We start from the raw sequence: 13,197 nt of genomic DNA on the forward strand, positions 1-13,197 counted from the left end.
TGCCGGCTGACCAACTCGCTCCGAGATCTAATAGTTTCTAATAAACCGACAGCATTGCACTTATACATTGGTTAGGTTGGGTACATAACTCGTCGCTACAACGAAAAGTAGCAGCTCATACATCGTAACTCGTATCTCGGCTCACGTAGCAACTATAGGTTAGGTTGTTAGGAAAGTAGGTATGTATATGCTTCGCTAGAGAGAAAAACACCCGGGTGCGCATGTTGGATCGCACCTATATAAATCACGACACCGAGGACTGCCTATCCGTTGGACTGCTAACGTCGCTTAAGTCCTCGACGTCGCGGTCGATAGACAGCTTCTCGTACTCTTTTAATAGATAATCCAGCGTGTGTTTGCTGGGGTCGAGCTCTTCGGTATTGCGCGTCATGATGGGGGCGACCCACTGGGCCTGGATGTACTGCATCATCAGGGGCATCTCGTCCTCGGCGGGCCCCTGGGCGGAGAAGAGATGCGTGCGCATGAGGTCGAGGTCGTTGACTCTCATGCGGTCGCGCAGGAGCCGGTATACGAGCACGGCGATGTGGTAGTTGTGTCCTTGGTCGTAGAGTCCCTTGGCGCAGAGGATTAGGGTCGACCGCAGGGACTCGACGTTGACGGGGGGCGAAAGCGCGGCTATGGCTGGCGGCATGACGATGCCGGTTTTATCTATCTTCTGCAGCGCCGTGTCGCCCAGGAACATGAGCCAGTGCATCAGTAGCGGGTCGTAAAACTCGAAGCTGTGCCGTAGGTAGTACAAGCGTATAAGCGTCTCTAGACGTACTTCTGCGTGTGTGATGATATTGTACCAGGTTAGATCTAATGTGTAGCCTGATCCTGCCAGGAACCGGACAAGAGTGATGATCGTGCCGTAATATTCCATACTAAGAATAACGTGGTTAGAGAGTCGTATAGTATATACGTGTGATCGACATGTAGAAAGGTCATACATGGGTCATCGATAGTAAAAGGATGTAGGGTCGAACTTACTGAATTTTGATATGATCCGGAAGAACTATCTTCGTAGGCGAGAGCATGTCTGGAAGATTGACGAACCAGTTATCCAGCTTAGACTTACATTCCAGCACCTTCGCAACATCGATATGAAGCCGCTTGCCATCCTCGAATAGGTCCAAGCCCATTTCATTCATCAAGTGCCGCAACTCGAAATTCGCCTTGATAACGTGGCCCATGCTGACTGAATACAGCCCGCGGCCCATTGGATAGCGAATCCAGGTCTCGCCGTAGAATTTGGGGTCGGCCTCGGGGTCCGGTAGCGGGTATTCGGGAGCTTTTTTGAGATGAGGTTTTACGGCAAAGTAAAAGCGCTGCCAGCTATGTGCTGTTAGTAGGGAATGACGAGCGGAGAGATTTCTCGTTCACGTACGCTTGCCAGGTATAGATCCCCCACGCCGTAAGAGCTCGTACTCTTCGCAGCGATTCGTTGCTTGTACCCGCGTGGAGAGTGAATAGGTCCATTTCCTCCGCCATGGCCATAGCTTGTAGTAAATACGAAGTGCCAATCTTATCCATAGCTGTCGTGATAGCTACGATGCTTAGTATTATAGCGGCCTGAATCGTTGGTAGACTACCGCTGTTCTTTTGGGTTTCGAGCTCCCAGAGCCTTTTAGCTTCGGCCAGGAACTGGTAACCAAGGGTTTGGGGAACCCAGAACTTGGTACGGTCTGGGATATCGCGACACATATGCTGAATAGTGTCAGTTGACGGTATCAGCTATGACCTGTCTGCTAGACTTACACAGGCAGCGGCGAGCACGGAGTTAACTAGCAAAGATGAACAGAAGCGAGTCCGTCCCGAGGCCATGTCTTTGATGAAGTAGTCCATATGGAAAGCTGCCGTCCAGGGGTGCTGGTAACATAGGTAGGAATTAAGAAGTCTTCTTAACAGGTGATTGTCCGATGTTACGTTAGTCCACTTGGAGACATTCACGTCGTCAAAATTAGGGTCGACGACTTGAACTGCGTGGAAGGGCTTGAGGTATCGCTCATCCCCATACCCTTCACGTTCTGATTCACTTTCAAAGCCATGAGAAGGAGGAGCACGGAACGTGGTCTCATAGACGAAGGAGCGTAGGTAGAGATTGTCCGACACCAGGATAGAGGGAGGCATGTCTTGTATATAGGGGAATTCGTATCGGCGGCGAGCCTCAGGGGCTAGCGAGAGTTGAATTAAGAGATCTCCATCCCTTGCGTGACGTAAAATAGAACCGACATCATTACCAGACCGGATTCTCCGGAGGATCTCGAGAGATTCGGTTTCGGTTTTCTTCTGGAGCAGACCGAATAATTCCTCGAAGGGGGTTATCCGGTTCTGCAGTTCACTGTGTTTTCGCTTTAGGGCCTGGGAGTGAGTCTCTGCCGGAGCTGTGGCGTATCGACATTCGGAGTCATGTCTCACGCAGAGGCTACACTTTGGGCGCTCAGCGTTACACTGCGTGGAAGTGGTTGTTAGTCGTGATACATTACACCAGATTTGGGGAACTGTTTAGTGTAGATGCTGGGATAGACAATAAGATATATCCCAAGAGTCTTGAAGACACTTTCTTACTTTCGACTTTCTCCTCCTACATGCCTCACACGCAGCTGTAACCTGTCTTCTACCCTTGGAGCCGGCGCCCGCGGAAGCACCCTGTCCCGAACCACCTGCCGGAGCCGGTGCAAGTGGAACAAGACGGCGTTTTCGAGGACCAGAACCGGTTGGGCTTTCACTTTCCATGATTAGAAAGAATTCCCCGGTGGCTTGATACGAAAAACGCCTACCGAGGAAGCAACTTATTTTGTGACGCGACTTATGAGTTGTCACCCACCAGCCCTCCCCCCAAAATGTTATCTGCGGAGTTTTTTCCGGCCATCTGTTCGCAGGGGATTCACGATGACAATATGTACCTCTCCAGCAAGAATTCTTCGGCGAGATACATGGTAAGGCAGGCTAGGGGACCATGGATGGCCCTGCATAGCTGAGTCCCCTAGGACCCTAAGCCTAGCCACTTTAGGGATAGATTACTACCGAGTCTCCACAAACTGCCGTTCTTTTCGAGTTAATTCGTTGTGTAACATAGACTAGTTTGACATTATCGTCTAGATTATTACAGGATATCAGGATTTTCGAGGATGCTTGTAGTTGGAAGAGTTAAGGATTTATGGTTTTGATGGTCGAATTGATTATTAAAAAGATGGCTAAATTTAGATTTAACAGATGAAAGTTGTTTTATTAGGCTTGTTTCAAGATTTCGGCTCTTATCCAATCATTTTCAAGGAAACTGCTTAAAATGGTATAAAGTGGGTCGGCGCAACGGTTTGAATAGCCTCAACATAAATCTTTAGTAATCAGATAAAGAAAAGAAAGCTGGGTACTGTGGGGAACAACCGGGGTTTAACCTAGTTAGTTAGTATATGTAGTTTAATATAACTGAACCCCGCTTCTGTACACTAAACTAAAAGAAAACAACCTTTTATTTTAGTATTTAATGCTAAAATGCTAAACCGACACAAAATAGCAACAAAACAGAAAGACTTAAGTCTGAGTTTAGTTTTTTATAAAGCTATTGATAATATTATAGATAATGTACTTTAATCAACACTTAACTATACCAAGCACGCAAACTAGATTACACTCGAGAAACGCTGTGCGAGCAACTTAACAACCTGTCAAATTAACCACTTGACCAAAAGGTATCTTGTAAAGTCATAAATTTCATTACTTAATATATGCGACACAACCCTACTATTATGTTTTCTTCATTCCAAATCTCTCCGGGTATGCTTCTCTTAGGTCTTGCAACATATTTGTTACTCATATTCATTACTAAAATGGACTTAACTGTTCGCTGTAGAGGAAGTGTCAGATTTCTACTTGGCGAGGTCATATAAGAAAACACCATATTGATTACAATTCTCTGTTAAGAATTTAGGCAGAAGAGAGGAAAATAGAGAGAGCGCGCGTAATCTTACACTTATTAACCTCTTGGTTCTTATATAGTTTAGCTTAGATTGAAGTATTGAGCAGGAGTCTGTATCTCTTGTATATAATATGACATATCACTTCGCCAACTGGATCCTTATATAAGCCCTAGAGACCTGATGATAGCACTATATTCTGAATAAGATTGAGGTTTTACTGGTCAAATGTTATACCTGAGATAGTAAGATAGGGGGGGATTCTGGGCAGTATATTAGGAAAACAACGAAAAGACTGTATATTGGATTCATAACTAGATGATGTTGTCTCCGTGTGTTTGATCAGAAGAAACAACCGTTTTAGGATCTTTATATGATCTGTGTAGCTATAGATTACATAATAGGCTACCCCATAACTAGCTTCGTAAACTGCACCTGTTTAATATTTTTAGTATAATATCGCATCATCTTCACCCTTAGAAAGGGGGATGGATGTGTCCCATTGCCATATCCTTTGATCTGAACACACTTTCAAGCTTAAGCTATAAACATAGTTGCCATGTATCGACTCTCCTAGAATCGGGCTGGATGAAAATATTGATAGTTGGACTATCAACTGCGCATTCTTGCTGTCGCGAAGTCGGCGTGACTTGGAAATGGGGAAAATATCCGAATTAGTGGAGTTCTAACTAGGAAATATAACAATACGCTATTTCACAGAGTATCAATATAGATACGTCCATAAGCTACTATTGCACACTTCTTATATAGCCATACTCATCAAACTTTAAAGGTGAAGCGAGAAATAGTTCTACACATCGAGCTGAATTACGATTAGGCTTAGAGACATGTTATTATTTCTACATGTCAGTATTAAAATCCTTTATAATACCCTACCTATGTATCATAGAGAGTATTTTTTTGATCGGGATGCATGATTAACTTTTGTGTAGCATAATTTTATCTTATGCTACGGCTTACCATTGCACATACTCACTGTCTTCTGCTTCATGTTTTTACAAACTTAGAAGGCACAGATATTAGAGGTTGATTATATACTCTAGCTAGCCTACTCCTGACTAAAATGATTGTGCTATGTAGAGCAGCGCCTCTGAAATTTACAAGGGCTAGAAGAAACCGGCTTAAATAACCACGAATTCAAACTTAGGCAATTGGCATGGAATATCAATCTGTGGGTAAGGATGATGCCTTAGGTACCGAAGGTAATTAACTATCTTACATTCTTGAGGTTCTAATTGCAGTAGTAAAATATATGTATCGCTGTAGATAACCTCAGTTCAGAGGGTAATGAAACATAAGTTTATCGTGACGATAGTAGTAGTATTCGACAACTTTTATTGAATACTAAGAGATCGAAACGTTATTAGAGATACGGATATTGCCATTAGTCCATCTATTATATAAATACACAACTGCTATATTACAGCAGATATCAAGAGGCTAGAACCCATAAGCGAATTAACACCCAATGGTGCCCACGTACTGAAGTGCCGAAATATATTAGTTGTGATTTTGATGCCACACTGCCCCTATTTTTTCATACGAGCCGTACCTATTAGTAATAGCAAGTACAGAAGCCCAGCCTCTTATCTAACGTTCCTCTTACGAAATTAGGAAGGCAAGTCGAGAAGTCGCTTTAGTAACACGAGAATGAACCAGTAAGTATCTTCTAGAACCTCTGAAGTTTTTCCGCCAAGTAGGTTCGTTCGTTTTACAAGCCCGATCTCCAAGAGAAGGTTCATACTTTAGGATCTTGAGAGCTTCCTAGATAAGCTAGTCAATCGACCTGGCAGAGTACGGACAGTTTCCTAAATCGGGACTCTAGATCCCGGAGGCGGAGAGGCGATTGGTTGGTGATACCACCGGCTTTTTGACGCCGACGGAACCCGTATTCTACAACACCGGCATGGAATAGGCTAACTGTACATAGTCTGACGTTATGGTGGCTGCATACCGAACGTATCTGTTATCTGTTAGGACTGCGACTGCTACCGCTACCTGGCTCGTAAGGCACGTTGGGCTCTTTGCACGCCTCATTTTGGAGGCTGAATGATCGTCGACGATCGAAATACCGATGGACAACATCCACATGTCAGCACTACTGGTACACATTCAGATGTTCCAAGAGGGGAATTCGGCCCTTTCTTGTTTGGTATCTTATTCTTAAGAGCCTTTTGCATCATTGATGGCGACCACTTGCTAACCGCCAGATCGCGACCCAGGCTGTAAGACCTTATTAATACGAATGCACGTAGGGATGGCGTGCGTGCGCATGCGACGATATAGTCGTTCGTATTCTCGGCCTCGTAGGTATTTCTCATCTCCAACCCCCTCTCTCTTATCCACCCATCCGGCTTCGATATCGATCTTGTAAATAAAGGAAAATGGTCATGCAGCCACAAAGCAAAGAGCCGCCAAGAGCCTCCATCGAGCGTGGGGACGAGCGGCAATCCTCCTGCCTCTCTCGGCAATTGATAGACATCGCGGCAAAGTGCCAACCTTATAAATCCTCGAGCATTCTATGCTATATACCTAAAAGAAGGCTGCTAATTGGACGAGCTATGACATGGGTACGGGCTGGGCGAACAGGGACGCTTTCCCAGCAACCGTGATTCTTCTGACCGTCAATGAGATGATAGCGTAACTAGATGCCAAGGTCTAGGCGCAGGCTAAAGTGCCGGGTTATATTCCAGAATTCGTCTCATGCCGCGCTGCTCTACAAATTAAATCGTCCACCCACCTACCTCTTTGGGTAGATTGAGATACTACGACAGTATCTACGCTCATGATGCCATCTCCCCAAGGCTAACACCCTCGTCGATATGTGGTCGAACGTATTAGCGACCACGGCTTCTCGATCCGAGCTGCCTTATCGCGGCAGCCTTTGTAGATGAATACTTAAGGGCCCGTCAGGGCGAAGTCAGCTCTGAAGTTAGCCCCCCCTCTTCTCCGTCTTCATCGCTCGGATACAAGTCGAGAGGATCTATAATCGCAGTGCAAATCTGGGGAAATAGACGTCAAGCAGGATGAAGTACTCTCTGAACGCAGTCGCCCTTGCGGCGCTCTCTAGCTTCGCGGCGGCAAAAGAGCTGCCGCCCGACGAGAAGCTGGCGGCGGAGCTCTTCGACAGCGGTCTTCGACATGAGCACATTATGTCGACTAAGATGGTATGGAAAACACAATCGTGTCGGTTATGTCGGTTATGCTAACTAAGAACTCATAGGCGTACTGGGACAGCCGAAGAGAGCAAGGTCTTTTCGACTCTTCCCAATATAAGAGCATGGACGCTGCCGTCGATGTGGTTCCCTGTGTGAACGGAATCGCCGAGCTCCAAGCCGGCGACCCGCTCTACACGTTCAAGTGCAGCAAGCTCGACCTGTACGACTTCAAGTCCCACGCCGACCTCGGCAGCAACGGCGGCGAGGGTGCCGGTTCGTGGGGTTGGACCAGCCCGGACGGCCGCGAATTCGTGGCTGTCGCGCAGTCCGACGGTTCCGCATTCGCCGAGATCAGCCCCGAGGGCAAGTTCATCTACCTCGGCCGACTACCGCAGTACTCGGCCGCCCAGCCGTCGCTCTGGCGTGAGATCAAGGGCTACAAGAACTACATCGTCATTGGTAGCGAGGCCAACAACCACGGTATCCAGGTCTTTGACATGTCTAAGCTCCTCGACATCGACCCTGCTAAGCCTATCACATTCGGCGACGATGACATCTCCCACTTCAACGGCCTTCCCTCTGGCCGTTCCCACACTGTCCAGACTAACGAGGAGGTCGGCTATGCTGTCGCCTCTGGCGCACAGCCGCGCACCTCTGCTTGCGCTTCTGGTCTCATTTTCATTGACTTGTCTGACATGTCCAACTTGACTTCCCCCGGATGCGCCGCCGCCGACGGCTACGTGCACGATGCTCAGTGTCTGATCTACCGCGGTCCGGACGAGAAGTACGTGGGCGAGGATATCTGCTACGGATACAACGAGGACACCTTGACCATCTACAACGTGACGAGCAAGGCGAATCCGACCATCATTTCGCGCACCTCGTACGAGGGCGCCAGCTACACCCACCAAGGTTGGGTCCTCGATAGTCAGTGGCAGCAGTACCTCGTCCTAGACGACGAATACGACGAGTACGACAAGGCTGGCCTAGGCGCGCCAGGATACCCCATCACCTACATCTGGGATATTTCCTCGCTAGAGGCACCTAAGCAGACCGGTTACTACAAGGCTTCTCGTAAGGGAATCGACCACAACCAGTTCGTCAACGGCGACTTCGTGTACCAGAGCAACTACGGCGGTGGTCTCCACATCCTCGACATCTCATCCATTCCCTCCGACCCCACCGGTAAGGGCGTCACCGAGGTCGCCTACTTCGACATCTACCCCGAGGACGATGACGAGGAGGGCGGTGGCCAGGTCGAGTTCCAGGGCACTTGGTCTCACTACCCCTACTTCAAGAGCGGCTACATCTTGATCAACACGATCGAGCGTGGAGCCTACATCGTTAAGCTATCCTCGTAAGGAAGTAATTGTATTTATCTAACTTATAACGAAGTCAGAGAATACTTAAGATGCCATAGTGATATAGACATGAATTTATAAAATACCTCATAGCAAGGCCAATGGTTCAATTAATGTTTGTGATGATACAGTGCCGTAGAATACGAGTGCCACCTAGTCGTGCCACGCCTAATGTAGGCACATTATGAATTAAGAATCTCGTTTCGACGGTTTTACAGTTAAAGCCGACGTCTTCTTCGTCTGCAGTATGTAATCGCCGCCGCGCCATGCTTTATACACACCATACAAGCCTTGAAACGGCCTCACATTGCGGAGAACCACCGGCATCCTCGAGCCCTCCATGGCCTTCCTCTTTGCGTCCTCGTCAACTTTAACCTTATCATACACGCTTGGCAAATGAGATGCATGATACTTCTCGCGCACATCATCATAAGCAGGCCGATCGTAAGATTTCCAGAATTCTTCCTCGGTGTAGTAGGCTTGGGCATACAACGTCTTGTTACCGCCTAGCTCGTGGACTTTTTGCTCGATTGCACGGTTAAGGTGTACCAGCTTTTGGTAGTCGGTAGGACCGGGCCCCCAAATGCCAAAGTTAAGCATGAACTCGGGATAATTCGGGTCGGCAAAATTCGCATGTAGTCCATGTGCCGCATCGGGCGTGTCGCGTCGTAGACGTAACGGACACAGCCAGATTGGATAGATGTTGAAAGTCTGGTCTACCCAGTTGAAGAAGCCATCAGCGTCATCGAAAGGCACACCGACGTCTTGTATTATATAAGTATCCGACAGGCGGCTCTTGTGTAGAGCATGGTACATCACGCGGGCATGCATATAGTTGTCTAATAAGTAGCGCGTTATTCGGTTGAAGGGCGTGAAGAAGTACTTGTAGGCGTGTCTGGCCACCCAGAAGCCGCCGCGATCCCATCGAAACAGGTAATCGATTAGCGGAACATAATCGACAACCGGTTTCTTCGCCAGCTCGGCCCTCTTCTGGACATCTAGGTAGAACCATGGATCTTGCCGGCGCAAGTATCGCCGGGGCTTGGAGCCTATAGGTATAGTATTGACTAGGCGACCGGAACAAACCACAGCTGACTTTGGCGAAAAGACAATAGCATCGAGGAACTCCACAGCAGGGTTCGCAAGCTCATCTTGTATCTTTTTGCGAACATCCGAGAAGCTTGCTGTGTGATAGTGTGTCAACTCTACGAAGCCCTTGGCATCTCTCAGCTGGACCTCTAAGAGGGTGACGATTCCGACGGTTCCGAAGCCAGATGCCGCACCCCAGAAGAGGTCGGATTTCTCGGACTTGGATGCGCACACGACTTCTCCGTTAGGCAAGACTATCTCAATCCAGTTGATAGTTGAATCGAAAGGTCCATGACGCCATGAGCTGCTCTCGCCGGCCGAGCCGCTGAACCCGCCGCCAACGGTAATACCCGGAAACTCCATAACAACTAGTGGGACCAGCCCGGCGCTTCTGGTCGCGTCGAGAAGACTATCCATAGAGACATTAGGTTCTACCAGCGCTGTTTTAGTAGCCTTGTCAACGCCCAGAACATGGTTAAGTCTGCTGGTGTCTACTGTGTTGTCACTGTTCTTCTCTGAGGTACGAGTGCTGTTGGTAGAGCCATGATAGACTCGGAAGGGTTGGCGTTGCAGGTAGAACTTCTGTAACCTCTTGGATATGGATGCTACTGCGTTATTGTGAGCGTCCATTATTATTGATATATTTATGTATAAAGCAATATCTGCTTTATATTGTTCCAATAATGATCGCGTTGGAATGCGAAAACAATAATAAGTGAAGGAGGCTTAGACGGTTGTCGGATGCGAACAGTTGGCGGGCAACCGTTAAGAACCCTTGTTACATTAGCGGTATAGGTATCTAACCTTAGAGGTACCTAGGTAGGTAGATAAATTCAGTGCGTCTGAGACAGACGTAGTTACTTGTTTTAAGCTACGAAGTTCTTTGACAGATTTGATACTTATTTGAATGTTTCATTTTAATTGATTCATAATACCTTCACTTATTCAGTACTAGTACCGGTAAAGACCATTCAGTAAATGATATCTACATCAACTTATTTTAACTATATGTTATATCCTTAGAAAAAATAACGTGACAGTATAAAGTCAAGTGTGAACTTATGTACTTAAGATCAAGACGACAATGTTGATTTCAGTTTCAATTTTATCCTTTGGCATATATTATAAGTGACTTATACCGTAGTTAACCCCTTTTATATCTAGTGCCTATGTACTAACGTACTTATTTAAGTGTTAATATGTAACTATCTTAATATGTATTCTTTAAGTCTATTCAAATAGCGTTATCATATTCGACCCGTTCTCTCATTCTGTTTCTACTTAGTTGTCCTATAAATACAATCAACTCAATTGCGAAACTACTAACGACGATAGCCAAGTAAGAAGCCATTGTCGCCTCTTAACTAACCTAACCCTGCCGTCCGGGGTATGGGGTAACCCCACAGCTCCCCTCTTCGGTAAACATTTCCACGAACACTATACCCTGTAGTCTTCACCAACGTGCTTAAGCAATGTAAGCCATGCAAGTTAAGCCATCAAGCTCGGGCTGTATTCTCCCTTCTGCTGTTAGCTGAAGATATGGATTCATAAGATCAGGAATAAGTTTACATGGAGAACACTATTTATAAATAGGCAAGTAACGTAGACTTATCTTTAGTAACTTCGCAAGGAGGTATTGCGATTATATATTTGTTCGAAGTCTGCACCGACCCTTGTTATAGTTAGTACTGGCCGCTATCATGAGGGTCAACGTACTTGCTCAATGGGCTTCGGCACTCGCTTTTCTCCCTTTGGTCAGTGGCGAGCCTTCCGTGGCTATCATCAACGAGAATGTAACGCGCATTTCCAATGGCGACACTTTCTCAATGGACGTCAAGTCGTCCGGCTACGTCACCAAGATGTGGTGGAACGGCCGGGAAATCGTAGGTAACGCCACCGGAGGCTACACCGACACGGGCGGCAAGACGATGTTCAATTTTACGTCCGGCCCGACACTAATCGAGAAGACGGACTCCATGATCCATGTTGGATTCAACAACTCCGATTTTGGCAATGTCTACTACGTTCTTTTCAGTGGTTTAAATGGTCACTACCAATACGTCATCAACCGGAATCTGGGATACCAGGGCGAGGTTCGGAGCCTATACCGCCTTGACCCGCTTCAGTTTACTTGGGGTCGAACCAACATCAAGAACGCGCCGTTGCCCACGATCCAAGATATCAAAACTGGGTATAAGGTGCAAGATGAAACTTGGCAGAGGCCTAATGGTAGCTATATCACTAAATATGATTTCTCGTGTTATGTTAGAGACCTTGACTTCCACGGCTTATACGGAGACGACGTTGGGGCTTATGTGATCGCCCCGGGGAAGGATTACTACATCGGCGATCACCTCAAGCAGGAGCTTATGCTTCACAGGGAGAGCTCCACGGACGATGCAGTCCTGCTACACATGTATCATGGTGAGACCACGATTTGCTAACGAACCACCAACCCCCCCTTTTTTTCTTTTTTCCTTTTAGTAGGACTAACGTCTGACCTAGGGACACACTACAATTCAGAATTCAGCAACCTAATCCCACCAGGAAAGACGTGGGGGCCATGGCTCTTCTACATCAACAACGGCGACTTAGACGACGCCGCGGCGCGGAGTAAAAAAGAAAACGCAGCGTGGCCGTACCCCTGGCTCCAGGATACCAAATACCGCCAGCGAGGCACCGTGCGAGGGCAGCTAGTCCTCAGCGACGGACGACCCGCAGCCGGCGCGGCTATCTTCCTAGGCGACGCGGACGGCGCCGAAACCAATAACCAGGGCTCCAACTACCAGTACACTACGTACGCCGATGCCAACGGTTCCTTTGTTCTGAGCCACGTTCGACGGGAAAAGGGGTATCGTCTCCTAGCGTGGGCCAACGGGGGTGTTCTTGCCGACGTAGAAGGCGTGCACAATGGCACGGCGGTGGAGTTCGCTGGTACAAACCGTTCCGATATCGACTTAGGCACCATCGCGTGGGAAGTTCCAACAGGCCGGCGTCCGGCATGGCAAATCGGCGACTTCGACCGCAAGACGCTCGGGTTCAGATTAGGCGGAGCCCAGATGGAACACGGACTAAGCGATGCGTGTCCGGCGAACCTTGTATATGCTATTGGCTCTAGTCAGGAAGGGGACTGGTGTTTCGCACAGAGCGCGCAAGGGAACTGGACCGTGATTTTCCCCGAGGCAGACCCAGTAGCACGGGAGCGCGGTGCCGTGCTCAGCCTCTCGTTCGCGGGGTATACGAGCCAGAACGGATACGGACTTGGCAGGGACTCGTACGCTTTTCCGGAGGTAGAGCCGACGGGTCTTAATGTCAGCATGAACCAACAGATGGTCGGGACCATCGTGAGTGAAAACGCAACAGACGGGGCCCTGTATCGAAGCGCGACGACATCCGGCGGTTATTATGCCAGGCAGTTCACCATTCCCGGTGAAATGTTTCTCTCTGACAGGGCCAACAGGCTGGATTTGTAAGTAGTATAAACCATCCCTGATACGCTGCCCGCCTTAAACCAGGGAGCTTCTTCCGATCTCCTCCATGAGCCTTGTGTGCTCATGCTAACCAAACCGCAGGACCCTGACGCAAAACCACAGGTGGAGAGGGATAATGTGGGATGCGCTCAAGCTTGAGTGGCTGTAATCATATCGTACA

General features: G+C 47.9%; 4 protein-coding genes across 4 annotated transcripts; 2 read left to right on the top strand and 2 right to left on the bottom strand.

The window, feature by feature from the left end:
- Window positions 1–244: 244 nt before the first annotated feature.
- F4813DRAFT_389041 (uncharacterized protein) lies at window positions 245–2,736 on the bottom strand (the record flags this gene model as incomplete). The annotated part of the gene is made up of 5 exons (XM_049246775.1): window positions 245–884; window positions 991–1,335; window positions 1,388–1,707; window positions 1,759–2,451; window positions 2,569–2,736. The coding sequence occupies 5 exons, from the start codon at window positions 2,734–2,736 to the stop codon at window positions 245–247; spliced, it is 2,166 nt and encodes a 721-aa protein (XP_049100226.1).
- A 4,347-nt stretch (window positions 2,737–7,083) lies between these two features.
- On the top strand, window positions 7,084–8,554 carry F4813DRAFT_357879 (uncharacterized protein). The gene has a single exon (XM_049243169.1). It carries the CDS (start codon window positions 7,219–7,221, stop codon window positions 8,455–8,457), a length of 1,239 nt encoding a protein of 412 aa, XP_049100227.1. The 5' UTR covers window positions 7,084–7,218; the 3' UTR covers window positions 8,458–8,554.
- Window positions 8,555–10,330, bottom strand: F4813DRAFT_357882 (FAD-binding domain-containing protein). The gene has a single exon (XM_049243170.1). The coding sequence runs from the start codon at window positions 10,174–10,176 to the stop codon at window positions 8,647–8,649; it is 1,530 nt and encodes a 509-aa protein (XP_049100228.1). The 5' UTR covers window positions 10,177–10,330; the 3' UTR covers window positions 8,555–8,646.
- Window positions 10,331–11,372: 1,042 nt separating this feature from the next.
- F4813DRAFT_380571 (polysaccharide lyase family 4 protein) lies at window positions 11,373–13,185 on the top strand (the record flags this gene model as incomplete). Its single annotated transcript, XM_049245576.1, has 3 exons — window positions 11,373–11,970; window positions 12,052–13,015; window positions 13,119–13,185. The coding sequence occupies 3 exons, from the start codon at window positions 11,373–11,375 to the stop codon at window positions 13,183–13,185; spliced, it is 1,629 nt and encodes a 542-aa protein (XP_049100229.1).
- Window positions 13,186–13,197: the final 12 nt, after the last annotated feature.

This window comes from Daldinia decipiens (assembly GCF_022478715.1).
Source record: "Daldinia decipiens strain CBS 113046 unplaced genomic scaffold F4813scaffold_14, whole genome shotgun sequence".
In the NCBI taxonomy this organism is placed as follows: domain Eukaryota; kingdom Fungi; phylum Ascomycota; class Sordariomycetes; order Xylariales; family Hypoxylaceae; genus Daldinia; species Daldinia decipiens.